Source organism: Planococcus citri, chromosome 4 (assembly GCF_950023065.1).
Source record: "Planococcus citri chromosome 4, ihPlaCitr1.1, whole genome shotgun sequence".
NCBI classification, from domain to species: Eukaryota; Metazoa; Arthropoda; class Insecta; order Hemiptera; family Pseudococcidae; genus Planococcus; species Planococcus citri.
In genome coordinates, this window is record NC_088680.1 from 24,982,225 (window position 1) to 25,006,424 (window position 24,200).

The 24,200-nt window shown below is 33.7% G+C and overlaps 4 protein-coding genes across 5 annotated transcripts in view; 3 read left to right on the forward strand and 1 right to left on the reverse strand.

Annotated features, from left to right (window-relative positions):
• Positions 1–2,244: 2,244 nt before the first annotated feature.
• LOC135846075 (etoposide-induced protein 2.4 homolog) lies at positions 2,245–5,594 on the reverse strand. The gene is made up of 7 exons (XM_065365067.1): positions 5,382–5,594; positions 5,148–5,311; positions 4,819–5,071; positions 4,609–4,728; positions 4,298–4,521; positions 2,702–2,776; positions 2,245–2,633 (listed from the first exon to the last, which is right to left on the reverse strand). Exons 1-7 carry the CDS (start codon positions 5,400–5,402, stop codon positions 2,516–2,518), a joined length of 975 nt encoding a protein of 324 aa, XP_065221139.1. The 5' UTR covers positions 5,403–5,594; the 3' UTR covers positions 2,245–2,515.
• LOC135846076 (lipase member H-like) overlaps positions 2,571–24,200 on the forward strand; it is a 36,197-nt gene continuing 14,567 nt past the window's right edge. The window contains exon 1 of one of the 2 annotated variants that reach the window (XM_065365070.1): positions 2,571–2,681. Coding sequence is in view for 1 of the 2 variants with exons in the window: in XM_065365069.1 (XP_065221141.1) it covers positions 9,331–9,391 (61 nt within the window). In the remaining variant the exon portion in view is untranslated. Of the gene's footprint in view, positions 2,682–8,968; positions 9,392–24,200 lie in introns of those variants that run through there. The other variant, XM_065365069.1, reaches the window with a different exon arrangement.
• Rbbp5 (retinoblastoma binding protein 5) lies at positions 5,765–8,493 on the forward strand. Its single transcript, XM_065365064.1, has 11 exons — positions 5,765–5,983; positions 6,071–6,096; positions 6,172–6,344; positions 6,414–6,531; positions 6,602–6,712; positions 6,790–6,965; positions 7,036–7,155; positions 7,249–7,402; positions 7,474–7,686; positions 7,755–7,971; positions 8,064–8,493. Exons 1-11 carry the CDS (start codon positions 5,965–5,967, stop codon positions 8,147–8,149), a joined length of 1,413 nt encoding a protein of 470 aa, XP_065221136.1. The 5' UTR covers positions 5,765–5,964; the 3' UTR covers positions 8,150–8,493.
• The window catches only part of LOC135846071 (zinc finger protein 184-like), a 107,142-nt gene continuing 95,988 nt past the window's right edge, over positions 13,047–24,200 (forward strand). The window contains exon 1 of the mRNA XM_065365062.1: positions 13,047–13,314. The gene's annotated coding sequence lies outside the window, so the exon portion shown is untranslated. The remainder of the gene's footprint in view (positions 13,315–24,200) is intronic.

Consider the following 24,200-nt stretch of genomic DNA (forward strand, 5'->3'; position numbering starts at 1 on the left):
CGCGGACGTGTGCATTTTACGACTACAACCATAGACAATCGGAGAAAATGCGCATAATTACTTTCTCCCCCTACAGTTTTAATAATAATTTACGTATTCGAGAAATTATAGTTCGATTTTCTCCAATTGTGTTGACTGTTAATACCTGTGTTTGGAAAATAAAACTAGAAAAAAAATTCTTGCCGAGCATCTCGTCGTGTCAATTATTTCTCATCGAAAAAGTCATATGTGACCCGCTCTGACAAAACCGACCATTTTGACAAAATTTCAAAAAATGTTTTTTTCTCAAAAATCTGATCTTTCAACCCTTAAAACTCATTTTAAACATCATTATTTTGGACACTTTTTTTTGTCGAAATGGTCGGTTTTGTCAGAGCGGGTCACATATATTCCATGATGCTGGTTAATTGTCATTGAAGAAGTTGAATTGGCCATTTTTTTCAACGGAGACGTGTGCAGAGTAGATTCGAAATCTCATCGAGGGTTCAAGATCAATTTATTTCTGGTTTCAAAGGTCCAAAAATCCCCCCTTACAGTACGTAATTTTTTGAATACAGGGTGCCAAGAAATATCGAGTATCCCTAAGAAAGTTTTTCATTAAAAATATAGGTTGGCAACGTGAAATAGATGCATATGATTGGTGGAATGTTATCTCTCCAGTCCAACAACCAATCATGTGCTATCATTATTATCATTCACTGTGACCAACCACAGTATTTTAGTAGAAAACTTTTTTAGGGGTACTCGATATTTCTGGGCACCTAGTATAAATGTAAATAGGTAGTGTATTCTAAAAGACGATAAGTTTGTAAAGGGTACTCCCAGGTAAGATAGGCGAAATGACCCTGTTCCCAGATTTGGAAAATTATGATGGATTATTATTGAGCACCTCCAAAAAAAAATTCGAGCGGAATATCCGCCCCAATCGACCCATCCCCATGGAGAGTATAACCAAAAAACGTGTTTTTTGCGAGAAAAATTCTGTATCCATCCATGAGTAGTGGGAAGAAAATTCTGGTACCACGCGGAATGTGTAGGGGAAGCTTGGGTCTTTCTACACGACTTTTCTCAAAAATGTCTATCATAGTGGAGTGGGTAAAATTGACAAAAGAATATTTGAACCGCCACAGCTCCGAATTGAAGGGTTGGGCACAGAAACTGTTTTCGCCGAAATGTGTCTTTTTACAAGTACTTTTTTCCTACCAATCTAGAAAATTATAATTTTGTCTGCAAAAGGCTCATATTTTCAACCAAAAAAAAAAAAAAAAAAAAAAAACTGAAAAATACGTTTTTTTTTGCCGAAGTATGCGAAATATACAAAAAGTATACAGAACAAAAAATGATGAGCGTCGAATTTCACCCTAGAAAACGTGTTCAAAAGTTAGTCAAAATGCTCATCTACTGAAGTCTGAAGTTAACAAGGATTGTAATCATGAGCTCTGTGAATAAAAAAACACCAAAAAAACTCAAATTGAGGTCAGAGCAATTCGGTTACAATTTTCACATTCTTTTCAATTTGAACACGTTTCCACAATGCTTGGTGAAAAAAAATCCTTCAAAATGAAAGTATCGCAAGTCAAACTTGTAAAAAGTTAACAAGAATGGGCAAATTACCTAAAAATTGTTCATAAGTCCAACTTAAAATTAGTAAAATGCAGAAAATACAAATTTCGATTTCGATTTCAATTTTCAAAAATCTTCAAAAATGTTGACAAAAAAGAAACTTTTTTACGATTTTGACATGAACGAGATTTTTTTGGCAATTTAGGCAAAAACAGAACTTTGTAGACAATTCTGGCAAAAAACATATCTAACAATGACTTCCTAAGGATAATTTTGGAAAAAGCAGGAATTTTCAAAATTTTGGCTACTAACACATTTTTTTGGTCATTTCTTCAAAAAATAGCGATAATAGCGTCAAAAAAAAGGTATTTTTCGACAATTTTGGCAAAAAACAGCACGGTTGGCAATTTTGACATAATAATTTTTTTAAACATTGCAAAAAGTTTAGATTTTTTGATAATTTTGACAAAAATTTGCCAACCATTGGATTTTTTGTTTATTTTTACAAAAAATATTAGGACTTCTTTGATAACGTCAGAAGAAAATGTATTTTTCAACAATGATAGTCAAAAACAGTGCTTTTTTGACAATTTCGACAAAAGTAAGATTTTTTTATAATTTTGACAAAAACGAGACCTTTTTGATAATCTCTAAGCTCAAAAAAAACATATGTGATGCAAATTTGATAACAAAACTCGTAAAATTTATTAAGTACCTTTTATGAGCAATATTCATCGATTCAGTATAAAATAATTGCAGCTGACGTTCAAGTTAAATACAATGCATTTTATAAACATGAAAAATATCCGTAAAAATTACGTTGTGTGATTCGTAAAATATTGATTTTAAAAAATAAATAAATAAAAGCATTACGGAACACAAAACAAAACACCGCTTAAAATATGTAAATATCAAAATGAAAGTATGAATCAGGCTGCATTTCAATTGAAGCTTATTTTTTGATTTTTTTCAGAGGTGTGCCAGCGAGCGTCGTCGACTTCTTGACTGTTTTATTGAAAATACCGTTCGATAAGGTTATCACAAAGGAGAATAATTGCAACTGAACATCACTGAAAAAAGGAAAACCCGTTAGTCGAATATTTTCCCGTAGAAATCAGGTAATCGAACACGAACTTACCAAACTTTAGTCACCGGTTTAGCTTCATTTGCGCTGATTATAAATAACGGGAACAATATCGAGAAAACACAAGCGCTGAAAACAATTAAACCATTAGTACAGGAATTTTAAGATTTTTATTCGGACTAATTCCTACAAAAGGTTTTTTGCGGGATACTGTAGGGGAAGGGGTCCTATTTAACATACTAAAAGTCTCACCCCGTACCCCGCGTGCGTCGCGTGCTAAAGCGTGAAAAGTGTCACGCCGCGGCGTTTTTTGCGATTTTCTCGCGAGGGGTTGATTTTACGTCGAAAATAGCTTTATTTTTGTGTTCTACGTCAAATTTCCGATCTAGTGATACGTCAACTGTCCTTCTAGTCCCGAGGGGGGTGGAGCTAGAACCATTCAAAAAAGGGGGGTTTCCTGAAAAATACATAAAGGCTATAGGGGCCTAAGAGGGGTGAAATGGTCCCCAAAAGCGTTCGAGTTGATATTACCATTGAATATGGGTACCATTGAGAAATTTCCGCGTGAAAAATTTCAGATCCACGCCACCTCCCCTTTTTTGGGAACCCCCCTTTTCTAAAATTTCAATAACACTTTTCTCGGCCCCATTTTACCCGATTTTGAAAATTTTTCAGTATGTTATGTATATCCTTAGTAGGTATCCCCACAAAAAATTTCAACCCCCTCCCCTCATATTTACCCCTCAAAATAGCGTTTTTCAACTTATTTTATGCTTTCTAACAATAGTAAAAATTGAGGGGGTCAAGTACCCTGGAGAGGGCTGGATGAATCTAGCAAAAAATTTGACATCATATTTGTGTTCAGCGGTATCGAATCATAAGAAAACGACACCCTACTCATTAATAATTGGTTATTTTCCCCAAAATTCCCATTTTACCCCAACCTTCCCTAAAACACATTTTTACATCATTTTGAGGGGTAAATATGAGGGGAGGGGGTTGAAATTTTTTGTGGGGATACCTACTAAGGATATACATAACATACTGAAAAATTTTCAAAATCGGGTAAAATGGGGCCGAGAAAAGTGTTATTGAAATTTTAGAAAAGGGGGGTTCCCAAAAAAGGGGAGGTGGCGTGGATCTGAAATTTTTCACGCGGAAGTTTCTCAATGGTACCCATTTTCCATGCTAATATCAACTCGAACGCTTTTGGGGACCATTTCACCCCTCTTAGGCCCCTATAGCCTTTATGTATTTTTCAGGAAACCCCCCTTTTTTGAATGGTTCTAGCTCCACCCCCCTTGGGGCTAGAAGGACTGTTGACATATCACTAGATCGGAAATTTGACGTAGAACACAAAAATAAAGCTATTTTCGACGTAAAATCAACCCCTCGCGAGAAAATCGCAAAAAACGTCGCGGCGTGACACTTTTCACGCTTTAGCACGCGACGCACGCGGGGTACGGGGTGAGACTTTTAGTATGTTAAATAGGACCCCTTCCCCTACAGTATCCCGCAAAAAAACCTTTTGAAGGAATTAGTCCGAATAAATCCTCTCATTTCACCTAAAATTCCTGTACTACATACAAATGAAAAAATAATATTCGCGGGTGTTAAAAAAACGAGAAAATTTTTCATCGAAATATTTACCTAACGATGTACGATTGAGGAAGAGCTGTAAGCACAGATAATGGTAACCCAAAACCGACAAAATATGGCCAATTTGCTTCGATGAAGAGTAATCGTTGATGTAGTTCCCATCCTAATTTACACCATTTGTATTCGAAAGCGTATAACGAATAAAGCATGCACATGTGCACAATACTGAGTACTTCTCCGAGATGAGCGATGGGAAATAAACTCACGAACATAGCCTATAAACAAATTCGATGTAATGAGTAAAAATAATTCCTTTTTTTGGTGGTTAGTCAAGCAGTAAGTAAGTAATAATGTTTATTTACTTGTAACAAAAATAAAGTCTGAATCACCAAACTGAACAATGAATCGGCGATAAATTTACTGCAACTAGAAAAATAATGTGACCGTCCTTGAGTACACCAAAAAGCCGAATCGGCGATGTCCTGTAAAAATATATAAGATTTACGAGAAGATCGAAGTAAAGGACTATGTATTTTGAAGAGGTAATTATTTAAGCAAATGTTAACGTATACCTGAAACCATAACGTGTTGACGATTTTACTCAGCAGAAATAAAGGCATAACCCATAACGTGCTGAATATCCAATACAGCACAGGTGTCGTCCACGACCATACAGTACTAGCCACCATCGATTGACCCAGTATCGAGACTAATAAATAGTTTAGACTCGGTAATAGCACGTATTCGAATAGAATTAAACTCAACCAAAACACTCCACCGTTTAGACCACAACATTGTATGATTCTCTTCAATATTTTCGGGTTTCTATGCGCAAAAAAGAGGTACGAAATTAATGCAAGATGATTCGTATTAATTCATATTCGAACTACGAGTAACTCACTTGACGTTAGATGAGGGTAATGATTTCTTTTTTCGTGCAGAATCTGTTCGTTTGATTCGCTCAGATGCTGCTACTTTCTCGCATATTTTGCCATCTAAATAGAATAGAGATACCGTTCCTTTGACACTATCAATAGCACCTTTTAAAAAGGCTCTGATTACTGCCTGTAAACATGAAATTAATTAGAATGATGAGTTAACTTTAGCGTTTGAAATAGATGTGGCTTTTACTTACATAGATTTTGTTAACTTCCATCTAAACGCACATGATACAACCTATTATTAAATATTAATTGAGAGAGCAATGTACAAGTATTATACCAAATTACAAAGCTTATACTTTCATGCTCACATTCGTGATATTTACAGAATAATAAATAGTACAAAAATAGTACAAAAATAGAAAATAATTCGTTGAAAAATTTAAACTTTCTTGCAAAAGAAAAACACAAAATTTTCGAAGAGTGATAAAAAATAAAAACATTGAAAAAAGTGCTGCCAACCTATTTTTTTCTTCGATTGTGTTGTGGCTCTACTGTAAATTTTATGTAATCCGCTAGGAACGCTAGTGTTTCTGTTTTCTTATCAACATGTTTTCTTGTTTTCTTTCTGTTTATATTGTGGTTTTCGTTGATCGAATTCGATATTTTTCAGTTTATTCGAGTTATTTTAAAGTATTTCGTGGCTTTATTTTACTTTTACCGTTATTTAAAGGATTATCTGGGTATCTTAAGTTGTCATATTTACTTGTGAATCGATTTCGGTGTTGTATTCGTTAAGTTTTCCATGTTACCCGGTGAACTTCGAAGGAATCAAAAATGAATTTAGAACTCTTAGGTAAGTGGTTAAATCAACCTGATTCTTAGTTTAAAATCCATTCAAAAGATCTGTAAACTAATCCCCTTCGTTATTTTTTCCCTTTAGAATCGTTCGGACAAAATTACCCGGAAGTAAGTACTCTCCAGTTGTGTTACCGAAGATTCCATTCTGCCGGATACAAGAAGTAATTTTTTCAATGTTTGTAGGAATTTGACGGCACCTTGGATTGTGTTTCGTTAGCTGTAACGTGTTCATTTAATAGAAGAGGAACTTTGCTCGCAGTGGGATGTAATGATGGTCGTATCGTTGTTTGGGATTTCTTAACCAGAGGCATAGCTAAAATAATCTCCGCTCATATGCACCCAGTGTGTTCGATAAGGTAATTAGTACCTTATTCGGTGTTCTTTGTGATACGTGATGAGTATTTTAATGTTGTTTTTTTCTCCAGTTGGTCCAGAAACGGATGCAAGTTGTTGAGTGCATCGACTGATAACAATGTTTGTATATGGGATGTGCTATCTGGCGAATGTGAGCAACGTTATCGTTTCCCATCTCCCGTATTAAAGGTTGGAGTATTCGAGTATCATACTAATTATGTACGATGATTAGTATAACTAACTCAATATTTTTGTTTAGGTTCAATTTCATCCAAGAAACGATAAATTATTCCTAGTTTGTCCGATGAAGCATGCGTCTGTTCTTGTGGACTTGGACGGTGAACATCAAATAATTCCTACAGATGAAGATGTAATAATTTTAATAATTTTTCAAAGCTTTGGTTTTGTTTTGAAATAGTAAATTTAATGAAAAATGGATTTTTTCAGTCTGATTTAATGATAGTAGCATCTTTTGATCGTCGAGGCCAACATATTTACACCGGAAATGGTAAAGGCAAAGTTGTTGTGTTATCGTGTCCCAAGTTGGAGGTAAAAGCTTCGTTTAAAATCAATAGTAGCAGTGCTACAGCTGTCAAAAGTATCGAATTTGCTCGAAGGGGAGAGTAAGTGATTTAGTTTACAGACGTTCGACTAGAATTTGCTCTTGTGATGTTTGAAACATTTATTTTCTAGATTCGTACTGTTCAACTGTTCTGATCGCGTCGTACGTGTTTATAATTCCGAGCATATTGTTAAAACTGGAAAAGATGGAGAAGTTGAACCTATTCAAAAATTACAAGATTTAGTCAACAGGTTAGTTAGCTTGAAAATAATTTATGGTCAAAATGATTGTCGTATATTTATTACTTCATCGTAACGCTAATCTTTTCATTTAATTTTACGTAGAACGATGTGGAAAAAATGCTGCTTCTCGGGAGACGGAGAATACGTATGTGCCGGATCCGCTAGGCAACACGCTCTATACATCTGGGAAAAAAGTATCGGAAACTTGGTTAAAATTCTACACGGTATGAAAGGAGAATTACTTCTAGACGTCGTGGTACGTTGATTTTAATTTCGAAACAGAATTTTAAATCTTCATAATCCTATAATAACGAAATCCTTCAACAGTGGCATCCTGTCCGACCCATCATCGCGAGTATTTCAAACGGAGTTGTATCTATCTGGGCTCAAAACCAGGTTGAAAACTGGTCGGCTTTCGCTCCAGATTTCAAAGAACTCGATGAAAATGTAGAATACGAAGAACGAGAATCGGAATTCGATCTAAGTGACGAAGATAAATCAGTTACCGCTGGCCCTGAAACAAAAGATGAAGACGTCGAGGTACTTAAAATAGATCATGATGTGGTTTATACTCCTGGAATGAGATTAAAATACGAGTTTGTTTACAGATTGACGTTACGTCGGTGGAAAATATTCTGGCGTTTTGTAGCTCGGACGAAGAAGGCGAAGATAATAATGTTTTACAATTTTTACCTATCGCTCCGGAGGTCGAAGATCCCGAAGATAGTGGTCCTCCTGCCGCCCCCAGTGGTCGAGATTCGCCGCCGGCTAAAAGACCTAAGTATAAATCGTTCGATATTCAGTTAGAAGGTACTCCATCAGATGGTGAGTTGTAAATGCAATAATACTTTCAATCAAATTATTATATCTTGATTAGATGAAAAACTAAGATTTCGATTAATTTCTTATTCTTTCAGAACCACATCCTCTTCTAAATCCTCGCTCCAAAGATAAACCCGTCGCTACCGGAAAGAAAGGAAGTGGGAAACGGATCTCAAAATGAAGACTTATTTAAAATTAATCTAGGTGTAGAATTTTTGTATAATTTATTTATAAAATTGGACAGATTTGTTGACCGATTGAATTTAAATTATTGTCGCCGAATAGATTTTGTACCGAATGAAAAATTGACTGTCCAGCTTCGAGTAAGTTTCAGGTAAGCGAGTGTGTATTTTTCAGCAATAATATCGTTGAGGTTTATTATCGAGTATAAAGTATTCAATCGATGTAAATATTTTTTATTTTTTTGATAACGTTGAATTTTTGTATATTTATTGTGTAATGAATTATTTTCATTCTCATCTTGGATTGTAACATGAACATAATCGATTAAAGAACCATATTATTTTCAAGTCGATGTTCCGTTATTATTACAGATCTAGATAATCTTGACATTGCCTTTTTCATAAAAACATTGCCTATAAGCGGTAAATTTCTAAATGGATAAATTCCTGACGTCATTTTCTGAACCGATTACTACATTATTGTAATTATTTAATCGTCGTAAAGACGCTTTCATGACACAGGTTTTCGAATTACTGAAACATTATAAAATAAAAAAAAAGTATTATCTGACGTTTCACTAACGAGTTCCACGACTACTTTTTCCTTCAACTTGACAAAGTCGAAACACATCCATTTATGTCTGCTACCGAACGTTATAATTTCTCCCAAGCAATTAATTTTTTTACCTCGTTGTTCTTGATTAGATTTATAAATGGTATTAGCTCAACTCCATCTCCATAGATGAGAATTCAGATCCCTCCACCACTTAAGGTTAAACGCAGCACGTGTTTGAATTGATCTATCTCTTCGTATTATTCGTAATACTGTAACGTGTTCAAACCAGTTTTCCATACAAATGGAAAGAACAACGCGATCTCGCTGTATATACTTTTCATCAGTCGAGTTTTGTTTCACTTTTAGTAAAGTTCTTCTCTTGTTTCGTTTACTTTTTAATCCCGCCAATTTTTTACAGTATTTTTTGAAACCATGGAAGTGTTTGTGTGGTGCTCGAGCTGAATTTTTTTCTTTCGTTTTAAAAATGTGTATTTTATTTTTTACCATTTTTCATCGTAAAAAACCCAACTTAAGGTTTAATTTTCATTATTTATTGAGTACTTCGTGTGTTGGGTAGCGACGAATATGAACAAAGTGTTGATAAATTTTAATAAAGTGTGAAAAATGCGATGGATATCTCGATTGATAGTATTTTTATCTGTTTTTATTATTTATTTAACTATAGGTAAAGTATGGATTCTTATTATACTTTTTGACTTATTTTTTATTTTTATCGCTGAACAGTTGCAATTTGATAGTGAAAATAGAGAGAATAAATAGCTGAGGAATGTTTTATAAGAATACTTACATTACATCTCGATGAATAATTGAAAAATTCCGTCTGCGAGGTTATTGTGCGAATAGTTGACGAGTTGATATTTTATTGTTATGCTTTCAGCTGTATCTGAAAGGTTCCTTTAGTTAGTAGAAGTTATTTTCGAATTCGCTATATAGTTATCTGTGTCGAAGAATGCTTCAAGTTTTCTTTGTTTTTTCATTTTCCAAAATTCCCGAGTAAAAACGTCAGATTTCTTTAAAAAGTTTTCAAGTTGGAATACTTATTAAATTTTAATTAGGTAGCGAGTTTTCCACAGAAAGGGAAATGCGGAAGGTTTTCCGCGACTAATTGAATAAAAGTTCAGTTGATGGTTCACCTTTTGCGGGTATTTTCAATTGCACCTACCTACTACGTTATTGGTTACTTTTTCAAAATTTTAGTTACTATAATATTGACTTTTTTTTTAAATTTTCAAAATCAACTTTTTACTTACCATGCCTTGTGTCTAGAAAAAATGCTGATAATATCAATCAAATGAATACTTAATTTACAGAAATGTTCATTTTTTCATTATTTTCCAGCTAGGTAGTTGCAATTTTTCCTTTTCAGCGTTACGTTTTAAAAGTCCTGTTTTTGGCTACGAGGCTTTATCAAAGCTGCCAAAAAATGATATTTCTTGAGAAATATCAAACAGTCTCACCTTTTGTCAAAATTACCTATAAAAAGAGTTGGGTATTTCTTGCCAAAAATTGCTAAAAATTTCCGCTTCTTCGCTAACAATTTTAGATACCTATTCTACTTTTTTCCAAAAATTGCCCAAAAGTCTTGCTTTGTTCTCAAAAATCAACTTTTCATTTTTTTTATTAAAAAAGTTGCAAAAAAGCCTCACTTGTGTTTTCTTTGACATAAATTACAACAAAAGTAGGTACCTATCTTTTTTGTCAATTATCTCCAAAAACTAAAAAGTCTCTTTTTTCCCAAAAAAAATGACATAAAATTTCGTTTTTTACAAAATTTCTAAAAAATTTTACTTTTTCAAATTAAAAATGTAAAGATTTGCCAAAAAGTCACAATGCTTTGCAAAAGTTAAGTAAAATTATTTTTTATTAGTTTTTTTCTTTTTTGACATGAATTACGTACTGAAAATTGTTGTTTTTTTGCAAAAAAAAAATCTAAAAAATTCAGGATTGTGAAAATTGAAAAAACTGACTCAATGATAAAAAGGAAATTGAAAATTAAAAATGAAAACCTGAAAACTCAAAAAACAGGGGGAAAAATACAAAACTTGAATCATTCCCACTCCCCTTCCTCTCCCCCCCCCAAAAAAAAAACAAAAAACTGAATACCGAGAACCAAAAAAACAGAAAACAAAAACCAAATCTGAAAATTACAAAAATGAAAAACAAAAACTAGAAACTAAAAAACAGGAACTAAAAACTGAATTAACCGAAATGAAAACAAATAGGTACATAATTGAACCTTTAAATTCTCTGAAACCGAAAACCGAAAAAACAGTCAGTTTTCTCAACCCTGAAAAATCTTAATTTTACTTTGAAAATTGCTTTTCAAGTCCCACTTTTTTTCCAAAAATTGCCGAAAAAGTTATGTCTTTCGCTATAATGGTCAAAAACTCTATTTTTGGTCACAAATTGCCAAAAACTCTCATCTTCATGCCAAAAAATTGCGAAGTAGTCACACTTTTCTGACAAAAATTTTAAAAAGTATCATATTATTTTGTGAGTACCTATCTATCTGCCAAAAAGTAGGTACTTTTTTAAAAAATTTCAATGAAATGTTCTCGCTTTTTTTCTGAAATGTTTTGCTCACTTCTTGTCACTTTTTTGGTTATTTTTTCAACTTTTTTGGTTGCTAAAGTTACTTTTTTGTGGAAAAAATTGAGTACCTACATACTTACATACAAGCAGACCTGAGACCTGGATATGCCCAATTGCCCATGGCTACTCGATATTTTTTGAATAAAATTTTGTTGTTAGGTCTTTTTAGTAATTTTAAAAATTTATCCATCCTAAAAAACGCCCTTAGAGAAATATTGTGTTCTCAAACTTTCATTTTTTTAATTATTTAAATTTAAAAAAAAAACTATAAAATTATTAATTAAGTTACCTATACTTACTTATTATGAATTTCTTTCCGATCGTTTGCTTCATAATTGAATATTTTTATTTTATGTACTTATCTCCCTCTCCCTTCAAAAACCACTCCTCAAGTACTTACTAACTAAAAATCACTTAGTGCTTCAAGTTTGTTTGAGGAAGATCAATGGTTCACTATTCGTACTTACTTACAATGGGTATTTTCATTTCAACGTTTCAATTTTCAATTTTAACTGTATTCCAACACTCTGAAACTTCGAATGCACTCTGAAGCAACTACACTCAGATAGTGATACTCGAATTCGATATTTTCAGAGACGCATCAAGTTTTAAGTATACCTACCTATTGCAAATCCTAATCTTCTGCATAATAATCCCTCCACATATTAGCTACGCTAGCAAGTAGCAACCATCAAAGACTCAAATCTGCATAATTTTCGTTTCAAATCTCCACTTTAGAGGATTTATACTTATACACTTATGGTACCTCTTTCGAAAATGCAGATTAGGTGCTCGGATTATCCATAGATTACGTCTCTCGAAACAGGAAAATGAAGCAAGGGAAGTAGTTGAAGGTAAACCATCGTTAAAATAATGCAATCGTTTATAATGCTCTTTACACCATTCATGATTATGAACAATAGAGGTGCCATAGATAAAGCTATAGATGGCCAGTATTTGAGGTATGAATAGAATAATTCGTCTCAGTCCATGAATGGAATGGATTACGTGTATCCTTACGGTTGTTTATTCGATTCTCATGTACTTACAATAACTTATTCTTCTCTTCATTCTGTTTCATTTGTTAAATCTACTAATTTTTATTCAAATACAAACATATTTTTTCCTATCTTTTGCTAATATGATGTCGATATCTATCTGTATCTATTGGTGTTCGCAAAAGTCTACTCACAATAAGGTGCTGATCTGATAATTGAACTGGATGGTAGAATTCACCTACTAGTTTGACTTTGATGTAGGTAATAATGTGCATGTATGTTCGGTTTGAGTGATGGATATGTTTTGTATTTAGACCTATGTAATTCATAAGATAGGCCACAAGGCCATTTTCCAGTTGTATAAGCTTTCGAATTTTATTGTTCTGGTATACCAATTTTATTTTCGCCTATTTTCGAGATCATCGAACGATTTCGTTGAAATTTTTGGGGAAAAGAAGGGAAGTAATGTGATAATGTGAACTAAACAAACGTCAAATTAAATTTATTATCTAATATATTATCATTTATTGTGTAATGAGTAATTAATAATAATTCAGAGATAGATGAGAAGGAAACCGAAGCGTCGATGAGGTTGAATTTCGGTTGAATTAAAATGAAAAATCGCGTCATTTTTCAATCTTCAAGATCAGGTGTTATTTTTCTCTGAAATGGCAACACTGATTTTAAATAAGCAAAAAATGCAACAAAAAGTTCATTGAAAACGAAAACAGTTTGAATTGAATTGAAATCCGAATTCGGTTGCGTTCTTGAACTTTTGTCGATTAATTCGAAGAATTCGCGATTAATTAATTAAAATTTCGAGCATTCGTACGTAACGTAATAAGTCGTAAAGTGCATTCATTTCGGTTCGTATCAAGATTCTTGAAATAGTGTAGTGAATTATCTATCATCATCTCTTCACTCCTCTCATTACTCGCCGGTCAAGATGTGTTTTAATCCGAAGGAAATTCTTTATCTTCAGATCTCGACCATTTAGGTAAGAATTTATTTTGATCGTAATCTGCAACAAGTTTGATTCTTCTTCGATCTATAGACGATTAAGTAAACGGCAGCTTCGTACTTCGTAGATCGACATGGAAATGCACCCAATCGCACCGTTAAATTGATCGATTACGTACCATAAAAGTCATCTACAATATAAGAGGATGATTCGTCAATATCAAGATGTCTGGCTATAGTTAAAACGTCGTACGTACCTACGTCGAGTGGAGTTTATTGTATAAATCGGTATACGAATTATCGCGACCGTTATTTCCAAGCTAATTACCGGTGTAACAAAATTAAGCAGCAGGAAAATACGGTGTCATTTTTTAATCACCACCCGATAACAATGGTGCTTTTACTTTTGTCGCTTTGTGATCATTGTTCCAAATGTGTAATTAAAACACGAAGCCATTTTCATTTTCATTGACGAAAACGAAACGATTGTCGACAACAACGATCATGACGATGGTGAAGGTTCGGAGATTCGAAACAATACCTATACTAGTTACCTCTCGGATTATATTTTGGGTTTATTAATCGTCGATGAAGTCGTAGGTGTTTTATGGGCAGTTCTGTACCTTCTTAGGTTAGGTATACCGGAAAATAGAATCGAATAACTTTCACTTTCGATAGACGATAGGATAGGAATAGGTAGGTGGTTCGGTAACAATTCTGCGTACAAAGTACAAAATGTTTAAAGCTGCAATTGCTTGCAAAGCTGCGATATTACGTAGACAACAAATACCGTATAATTACGCCAGTTTACCTGTAACACGACGAACGTGACTTTCGTTTTGACCTTTTTACGAGTCTTTTTCTTATATATTCACGATCAAGTTCACGACTATGTGATTTATACAGCTCGAGAAATTCAATGGCAGTGAATGGCTTTGGTCAGCGAATTGCGACGACCGTCGGGCAGACTTTTTATCTCTCTCTCAACCAGTCTGTTGTACGTTTGTTCGTTTCCTTGTCTCTGTCTGTGTCTGTGTGTTGGTTGATGTTGAATGCGAACTATTCATATGCGAAATTCTACCATCTACCTGAATCGTAATTTTTCCACGTGCCCGAGCACATGAAAGTATTCGAGCGTGTGCGAATGCTGACGAACTTAGCCATGCTGCCGGTGAGATTGCAGACTATGTTCTCATAAGAGGTTTTTTCTTCTTCTTCAATGTCTGTGTGTCCCTGAGAAACGAAATTCCAAAGTCTTGAGGGAATTTTGCAAACTTTTAATTCGTATGGAATTCACTTCTCTAGCCACATGCGAAAGAATTGCCAAGATACCAAATTATAGGTGATGTGGTTCGAGAAAAGGGGCCTACATATGTGTATGCGAAAATGTATGTAGCTTTGAGAAAAATGCATTTAAAGTTACATTACTGTGAATACGCCTTCAGCTGAGAGAAGATCTGCAAATACCAAGGTAAATAAAAATATCAAAATCGAAAAAGTTTTTTTTGATTTTTACTATCAAAAACTAAGCATGCTAGAGAAAAACTAACGATATTATGTCGATTGGAAATTTAATTCTCTACAACTTTCCTCGACTTAATTTTCCCGTAGAATGCTTCGTGTTCCGCCTCCAGAGAGCTTTAAAAGTTTTGAGCGCTCGATATTTCTAATTTTTTAAATAATTTTTTTCTCATTTTGTGGACTTGTTTACGTTTTTATAATGTTTACATGTTCTTATGGAAAATTTAACTCATTCCATGTTATTCTACACACTTTTAGATGCCAGAATCCACTCTTGAGTCTAAACCTCTTTTTTGACACATTAGGTCCCTTTTCTCGAACCACATCACATGACATAATATACTTAGATTGTGTGGGTAGCTGAAACTACACCTATAGTTAGCTGCTTCATGTCGTGGATTAAATATGTGTTTTTATGTAGGTATTCTGTATGTTTAGATAGGTACTCGTATTAGAAAATATGTCTACAGGTAGTGTAGACACTTGTTTGTTTTCATATGAGAACGTGCTCGAAAAAGACATTTCATTATTGTTTTACGCTCCGATGATTCAAATCATTAAAGTGTGACTTACGCTTAGATAATCCGTCTGCATCGAGTTCTCGTTGTATAATTTTTATATTAATTTTTTTAGACATAATTTCCCATTTACGAAGGAGGGGTTGTGGGGGAGTGAAGTCGAAATGTCAAATTGTCGACTTTTTAGCCTTCTAAATGATAAAATGAAAGTTGAGAATTTATGAGTTTGACGTGGAAATTTCTCACGTACTTAGTACTTACCTAGCTCGTAAAAAGCAGTCATGTGGTAAATTTTTTGAAAAAGTCTATAATTGAGGAGCTTGGTTACAAAGTTAGACAAACGCCACAGGGTTGATTTTGAGAAAATTATGTTTTTTGTCACAAAAATATACAGAATTGTAAAGGCGGGGGATATTTGACAAATTGTAGTGATGATACTGAGTAACAAAAATACAAAAAATATCCTTCCACCATCACCCCCCACTACTAATAAAATGAACCTGAAAATGCACTTGTCTGATTTTGAAACCAAGATGAAGATAATTTGAAAGTGAAGCTGTCTAGATAAGTTAGGTTTTGATACGTACAGGATTTTTAACCCTCTTTCCATTTCTGAGGTCCCTTAGTTTCAAAATAGTACATAAAAGGTCAAAAAACGCGATCAAAGTTGCGCCTTAGTTTCAAACACGGTCATGTGAATATTATCTTAATTTCTAAATGAGACATATCCTATCATCTTAGTTTCAAAAACAGACATATCCTGGATATGTCTGTTTTTGAAACTAAGACAATGTGCACATGTCTGTGTTTGATATATCTAACTCAATTTTTGTAGAAGTGGCGTTTGTCTAACTTTGTAACCAACCTCCTCAATTGTAAAATTGGTCATGATGTTTGCAAAGAATTTTTTTGGTCAGGTATTAATTAATTGACGAAAAGAATATTGAAAGTAGTAAAGTGATTCGACACACTGTTTGATTTCTATGTTTGAGGTTGACTTTTCAGTACCTAAGTTGAAAAGGTGAAACATTAGTGTGCTCGTGATATTTTTTTCTACAGTGATTTTATAAAAAATGCAGGAATTGAGGGGGGAGTTCCTATGCACCTAATACAGGGTGCCCAGAAATATCGAGCACCCCTAAGAAAGTTTTTCATTAAAAATATGGGTTGGCAACGTGAAATAAATGCATATGATTGGTGGAATGTTATCTCTCCAGTCCAATAACCAATCATGTACTACCATTATTATCATTCACTGTAACCAACCAAAGTATTTTAGTAGAAGACTTTTTTAGGGGTGCTCGATATTTCTGGGCACCCTGTACATTTACCTACCTATTGAAAAAATGAACTTTTTTCCAACTGAAATCTTTTAGAGATTGTGATATTGTGAATCTTCCGGTTAAACGTTGATTCACACACGAGATAAGATAAGGATGAAAATAGCTCTTTTTAGAGTTTTGAGTGATGCGTCATCCAGAAGTAGACTTCTGCCCACCACCGCGTCCCTGTCGAAGTGTCGAAAATTTATCAATACCTATTGCCTGTAATGCAACGTTATCTTCGTGAAGATACCGTGGTTCCGTGGTTGGGCGCGTTATTTCGAGTTATCAAAATTGTGTTAGTCATCTTTCATGTTATTTCATCGTATTTGAAAATGTAGATAATGTTTCCAAATTAATGCCGAATTGTGGCAAAGTTCATATTCTTGAACATAAATGCACTTACGTACATTACATAAGTACTTACATGTATTGACTGAAAAAATGAGCTGTGTTTTTATACTTACTCAATGTATGTAATAATTATACGGATGAAAATTTTGCCTATGATTATAATTCCCCCCACTTATCCCTTAACTAATGCAATTTCAAGTCGTTGAGGAGCATCCTGTAGATTTTTGGATCTCCTGTTTTCAAAAAATGTCACGAAAAAAAGGCTCTAAAATATTTCATTGTTGTGTTCTCAAACTCAGATACGAGTATTAATAATTATTCTGTTTGATTTTTTGCTTTTCATATTGATTCAGTAGTTAAAACTGGGCCATTTCACGTCAATTCGACCAAGAAGTGGAAGGGGGGGAGGTCGGCGATTTTTATGAAATTTTTCCTGTGGAAAGACCTTCCGAAGGGATGGCCAATGGCGCAATTCGCAGCCCTCTAGCCCCTTTTTAAAGGCTGCTAGGGGATGTCAAAGTTTTCAGCGAACTTGAAATGTCATCCATTTCAGCAGTGGATAAGTCGATAACTGCGATACCTATCAGAAAGGAACTTTTTCCAATAGTTTGGGGTTTTGAACGTTTTTTTTTTTTTTAGATTTTTTGTGATGTAAAAATCAGTGTTGCCTATTTTTTTCGTACAAAAACTTACCTCGAAGAGTTTCAAAACGTAGTTTTCATATCGTTCCGACAATCAAAAATTCTGAAAAAAATATATTATGGACAACACTTTTCATGCTAAACAACATTGAAAAATTGGGATGGCATTATTTCGTTAAGTCGATTTGGAAAAATTGAAAGTTTGCGAAAAAATGACGATTTTTTTGATTTAAAACATGAAAAAAAGTTTTGATTGGTGTGAAATATTGAAATTTGAATTTTTTCGAATTTTGATTTTTTTTGTGATGAGTTCACTTTATCGAGTGAAAGGGGTTTTTCAATTTTTTCAACGTATGCGTAAAAATAGTGGTCAAATGGGTCAACTTCACCAATCAAAACTTTTTTTCATGTTTTAAATCAAAAAATCGTATTTTTTTTGCAAACTTTCACTTTTTTAAAATCGATTTTACGATAATGACGCCATCCCAATTTTTCAATATGTTGTTCAGCATGAAAAGTTGCCCATGATATATTTTTTTCAGAATTTTTGAGAGTCGGAACGATATGAAAACTACGTTTTGAAACATTTCGAGCTAAGTTTTCGTACGAAAAAAAGTGGCAACATTGATTTTTATGATATCACCAAAAAGCCTTTCAAAACCCCAAACTATTGGAAAAAGTTCCATTTTGATAGGTATCGCGATTATCGACTTATCCATTGCTGAAATGGATGATATTTCAAGTTCGCTGAAAACTTTGACACCCCCTAGTAGCCTTTAAAAAAGTGCTAGAGGGCTGCGATTTGGGCCACTGGTCATCCCTACAAAAAGTCTCTCCACAGAAAAAATTTCAAAAAATCGCCGACCCCCCCCCAACCACTTCTAAATCGAAATGTCGTGAAATGTCCCAATTGGTAAATTATTACAGTATTTTTCAAAAACAAATTTTGAATTTCCAACACAAACTGAAATTCAGAAAAGAGCGTCTAAAATTATTTGCATGGTAGACTTATTTTTGAATTAGGTATCTGTTGTTTTTGTTTCGTCTCGACCTAAATCTTTCTATCGATTGAGAAATCATCAGCTGGGTGGAAAATTTCACAGGTTACTAACGTAAGTACAATAAGTACATATCCTAGCGAATTGAACGGATTTGTGCAGTTACTTACGTATGTAATTGTGTGTACAGCAGAGAGTTTGACATAATAAGTCTGAAGTCATTTTTCAATTTCTTTTTTATTACTTCATGGAGCTTAGCAAAAAAAACTATGGCTAAATGAATTCAAAAAGACTAGGGAAAAATTAAAAATTTTCAGGTCAATGTTCAACTATACCGTCAAGAGCAAAAATTTGAAAATAATATAAATTTTTGGATTAAAAAAAAATGTTAGAAAAGAGCAAAGTTCATTTTTGTCAAGTTCAGATTCAAAAGTTTTCAATATTATAGTTTTTTTTTTCAAAATGTTATAATTTTGTGATAAGAATCTCTCCTGACCATGTTTGGCAGTCAGGACGCAGTGCTAGCGGAAAAGTGCCGAAATTTGACATTAAAGTGTCAGAGAGTGTGGTGTGTTGCACTCGAGTGCCAGGCATTGGTTCTCACAGTGTAAATTTGTGGCACTAAAATGCCAAACGTGACCGAAGAGCTGAATAACTAATTTACATTGGTTACCTACCCAGTACCCACGTGATGATGAATATCAATAGATCACCTAAACCAATAAAATAAGCTTTTTTTTGCAACATTTTCAAATTTTTCAAACTTTGAGCTCTCGCCAGGATTTTCTCTATATTTGTTGAGGTAATTTGGCCAAAATTTTATGCTGGACTCCATATTTTAAAAAAAGTTGAAAAACAACCCTTCCTAGAGTTCAATAGTGATCTTTTTTGATTCTTATAAATGTGTAATAAAATGCTGAAAAAATCTGCATGTCGCTGAAAAGTTATAAATTTTTCATGGAAAATTCGTCTGAATTTCATTTTTTTTTTTTTTTAAAGAATGGATAGGTATTGTTCAAAGTATAAAGATGGGTAAACAATAAGCTATGCAGCCAACTTTTGGGAGAGGGAGATATGTAGTCTAGGTGCTCCCAAATCTTGAGAGTAATTTTTTGAAGGGGAGGGGATTGTTTTTGTATGTAAAATAATGCGAAATCATGAACGCATTTTTCGGTGAGAGAGGGAATAAAATTTTAGCAACGTTGTGTTCAAGCTCCTGTAGAAATTATCGAAAAGTCCTTCATAAGCTTAAGCCCTGCATTTTGAACTGGAGATTTTTGTTTCACACTTTGAGTGGGAACAGAAGGAGGAGGAGGAGGGAGCTTCATACGTAGAAATGCACATTCATTCATCAATTCTGATTTTGATACGGCACGTGTAGAAGGCAGCAATCAGTATAGCTATTCCATCGAGTCCAAAACAAGCTGTATGGTCACTTTCATTCTCAACACGACGACATAGTCCAACAATTGTTCTAATACGTAAATCACATCGTTTTACGAGTACTTTACTATAAATTGAAAAATCATCCAAATGAAAAACCATTAATTAGAGTAAAATTCGCTCAGCAACATATCGCATATCGTATATCGCTCGTATTTCCGGTCCGCGATCACAGTTGTAACGGCATTGACCACATAACACGTAGTATTTTCCGGTTCTGATTGTTTTTCATTAAAACCGCAACAATTAAAAAAAATATAATCCTAATACGAATAAATTATGACCACTTGATGTCTAGGAATGTTTACCTGTGATCGGGTCTGAAAACTTTCTCACTTTCTATAATACATAGACATATTATACACGACAACTCTGAACTCCTTATGCCGAAGAGCAGCCGATTGAGAAAAAAATACGAGACGAATTTTGAAGAAAAAAAAATACACCATAGGGAATACCGGCCGATACCCGTTCCTTGTGTCGATGATCTTGACCTATTAAGACGTCTTCCTACAGCTGTTGTAACGGTATTGTCTTTTTACTTAGCCGGTAGAAAGATACGAGAGAAAACTCGATAAATCGCGTATTCGTACGTATACATTTCAAATGGTATTAATCATCGATATACGATCGATGGAAGTACGAGACAATGCGTGGTATTGTATAATGAACCGGCATTTGACGAAGACGTTGTCGTGGATTCGGTAAATGCATACAAGAAGTGCAGAGAATTCCGCAACTTTTCGCGTATCAATGACGACCCTGAACTTAAACGAAAACGAAATACGAGGAATTAAACCAGTTTGGCTGCTTGCTGGTGCGGATGAGCTAATGAGAAGAAAGTGTTCCGAATACACGTTTTACGCTAAACAATAATAAATTTCAGACGCCCAAAAAAAACCTATAATTAATATTTAGCCGGAATGTGTATTTTCTCTACTCGTAATGTAATCGTCGTACGTAGCTTAGTGTATTATTTAGTAGGGTATTTGTGTCACCTTATTTTGCACGGTCAATTGCGCAAAAAAATCATCACCTGACGTTGATGCTTTGAACTTGGAATACCTATGGATGGAGGTGTGATGCGATTTTAGCTGTAATTCGAAACACATTCGAGTCAGATATTGCGTATGAAAGTATATACACGCGAGGAGAAAGTGGTGTTAATCCTGTATCCAAATTTATAAAAAATTTACGATCGGTGTATTAGTCAGAGACCCGACTCGACTGGCATATGAAGTTTAAGGTTGGCTGCTGCGGTATCGGTATGCTAATTTTATGACGAGATTGGCACGTAATTTAGAAAAGAGTGATGAAGAGCAACGCGTTTGCCTTTACGAGATATTACAACCAGCATTTCCGGTATTGCATATTAATTAAAGGATATGCCACCAGCATATCGCGCCGTATATGCAGAAAAAAGTGAAAACTATTGATGGTATTACCAGTGCCCAGTGGTATGGACGAGAAATATGAATGGATTGATGAGAAATGTGCTCGTGTATGGAACTGGCAACTGGCTGATCTGCTTGTTCCAACAAAGTATTCGCGTTTGCAATGCCAAGGTTGATTTGAATTTGAGCTTGGGTGTGGATTAAGAAGCCAATAAGGCAATAATCGAAGATTTCAGTTCTGCCAAATTGGAATTGGTTCAGTAATTCTTAACGAAGTCATTTGTAAAATTAAAAAAAAAATAAGTGCACAAAAAATGTTTGAAATGAAAGAATTTTGATCATTTTTGTTCAGTATTTTTTTTAAACCAGCGATGTGTAGAAAGTGGTGCATATTTTGGGAATACTTACTGTTTTCAAAATTCAGTGTTCTCAATTTATAACTCTTTTTTATTTGCTCGATTAAAAAATGTAATGAGTGAGAAAGTGATAGTTGTCGATTTTCTTTTGAACTTACTGTTGAAAGTTTCTGTCAGGTCGTCGTGAAGATCTAAAATAATTGAAACACAGAAAAAATTTTGAATTCATGTTTTCAAATTTTATCATTTTTCATCCTAAATGTAGGTATAGAGTTCATTTTTGAAATCGAGAACTGAAAAAGGCTTTTGATTTAGTAATGGTCAAAAGTAAAATTTTTCTTACAACTTGAAAAAAATTCAGTTTTTGCAAATTAATCGCTTATATTATTTTATTCAAAGTTAGTTACTGTTTTGAGACGTATCGAAAGGGTCAATGACCTCTCAGAACGGTTGGGAATTTTTGCTCAGTCGAATTTTGAATAAAGAAGGATCTTGAAAGTTTCAAAAAACTTGAAGTATAATTCATTAAGAAAGCACTGTTGTTCATTTCACGCCTTCAAAGGATGGAAATCGTTTCAAAAATCAATACATCAGTATTTAAATCGAAAATGTAATGTCTGTATCATCTCTAAACATGGGGAAAATAAAGCTTTTGTGATAAGAAAATGTCTAAAAAATGAGAAATAATCTCACTTGACGATGTAATATTTACTGAAATTCTGGTGGTTTAGAAATTTAGCGATTGGGGGGGGGGGGGTGTCATCCTAAAAAAAATACTTCGAAATTTAAATATCTTATAAAAGTGTATCAAAAATATCCATCTGAAAAATCAATTTCAACTGCTGAAGTGGAAATAACAGAGCGAGTCTTCATACTTAAATGCACAACTTTTTATTCATCAGAAAATGAAAAATGAAATTTTAGAAAAAAAATAAGCGATAGGTAAATCAATATTACTCGTATTTTGACGGTTTTGGTTATTTTAAAATCATATTCTGTGTTAGAATATCCACTCGTGTGGCCCTTGTCAAAAGCACGAGAGATTTGAGTGAATAATGATTCATTTGATTCATTTACGAGGGATGTATCCCAACTGGCAGAATAATTTTTAAACCGGTCAAAGCTGTATTTAAAAAAACTTATGTGCTCAAGTTTATTTTTTGATTTTTTGTGAATTTTTTAAAAATAAATCTGTGTCTAAAATGTGAAAAAATCAAAATTTTACATAATTGACCTGAAAAGCTGAAATTTGGTAAGTCAAAATTTATCATAGTCGCAATTTTTTCTGGTCAAAAGTTTTCCATTTTTCAGGTTAATGAACTTGAAAAAATGAAAAAAAAGAAAATCCTAAAAAATAAAGAAGAAAATAATTATGTATTTAAAAAAATGAAAAATAAAAAGGACTTTTTGGCTATGTTGGCAACAATTTAGCATAAAAGTAGCAAAATAGGATGAGGCACTTTTTGGCACCCTATTTTTCAACTGGCCACTTTTTGGACAAAATATCACTTTCATTAAAATAAAATCCACTCGGGTTAATATTTTGTCTGCAACAACCATCAAATAGTCAGAAATTATCTGAAATTGCTCTGTTAGAAATTGAAAGGACTATCACTTCAAAATACTCAAATATGTAAAGTAAATTTCAAAAACGAATCCTATGACGTCACTCTACAGTTTAAAATAATCATGTGAAAAATTGAAAAAATTCCAAGTATTCGAAATATGTGCTTTAATTAAGTTCTTTTGATTTTGAAAATCTATCCCCATAATGATTTTTGAAGATGACACAAAAATCCTATTTGTATACTGAAATGGACTTTCTTCAAAATTGAAGAAACCACAGGCAATAAAGTACGTGTAGGTATAGGTACCTAAATTCTAACCCTTGGCTACTTCAACTTTAAAAATTTATTTTGAGACATAATTTTTTTCCTTCGTGATCAAAATTTACAGTTTTTCGAGAAGAGAAATTTCAACAAAATGGTACCCAATGAAGTTGAAAAATTAAAGTTCGCTTCAAATGCGAGTTTTCAAAAATTGCCCATTTTATAGCATGTATAAATGTGATTAATGCTTGTTAATGAACCCACTTGACGTACGAATTCGGAACCGTATATTTCTCCATCGATTTCTCAAAATATGACTGGAAGCTCCATAACAGCTTGAAACCAACTATTCAGCATGTTGGAAGTAGGATTTGAAATAAATTTCAGCTCTCCGCTACTCTTTTGGGTAAAATCTTTTTTCAGGTTCAACTTTCAAAAATTTGCTGGAGTGTTTTCAATCGATTGGGCGGGGGGGGGGCAAAATATGATAATTCCAAATTTCAGTTTTATTAGTTAATTTGATAACATTTTGATTTCTTCACATTTT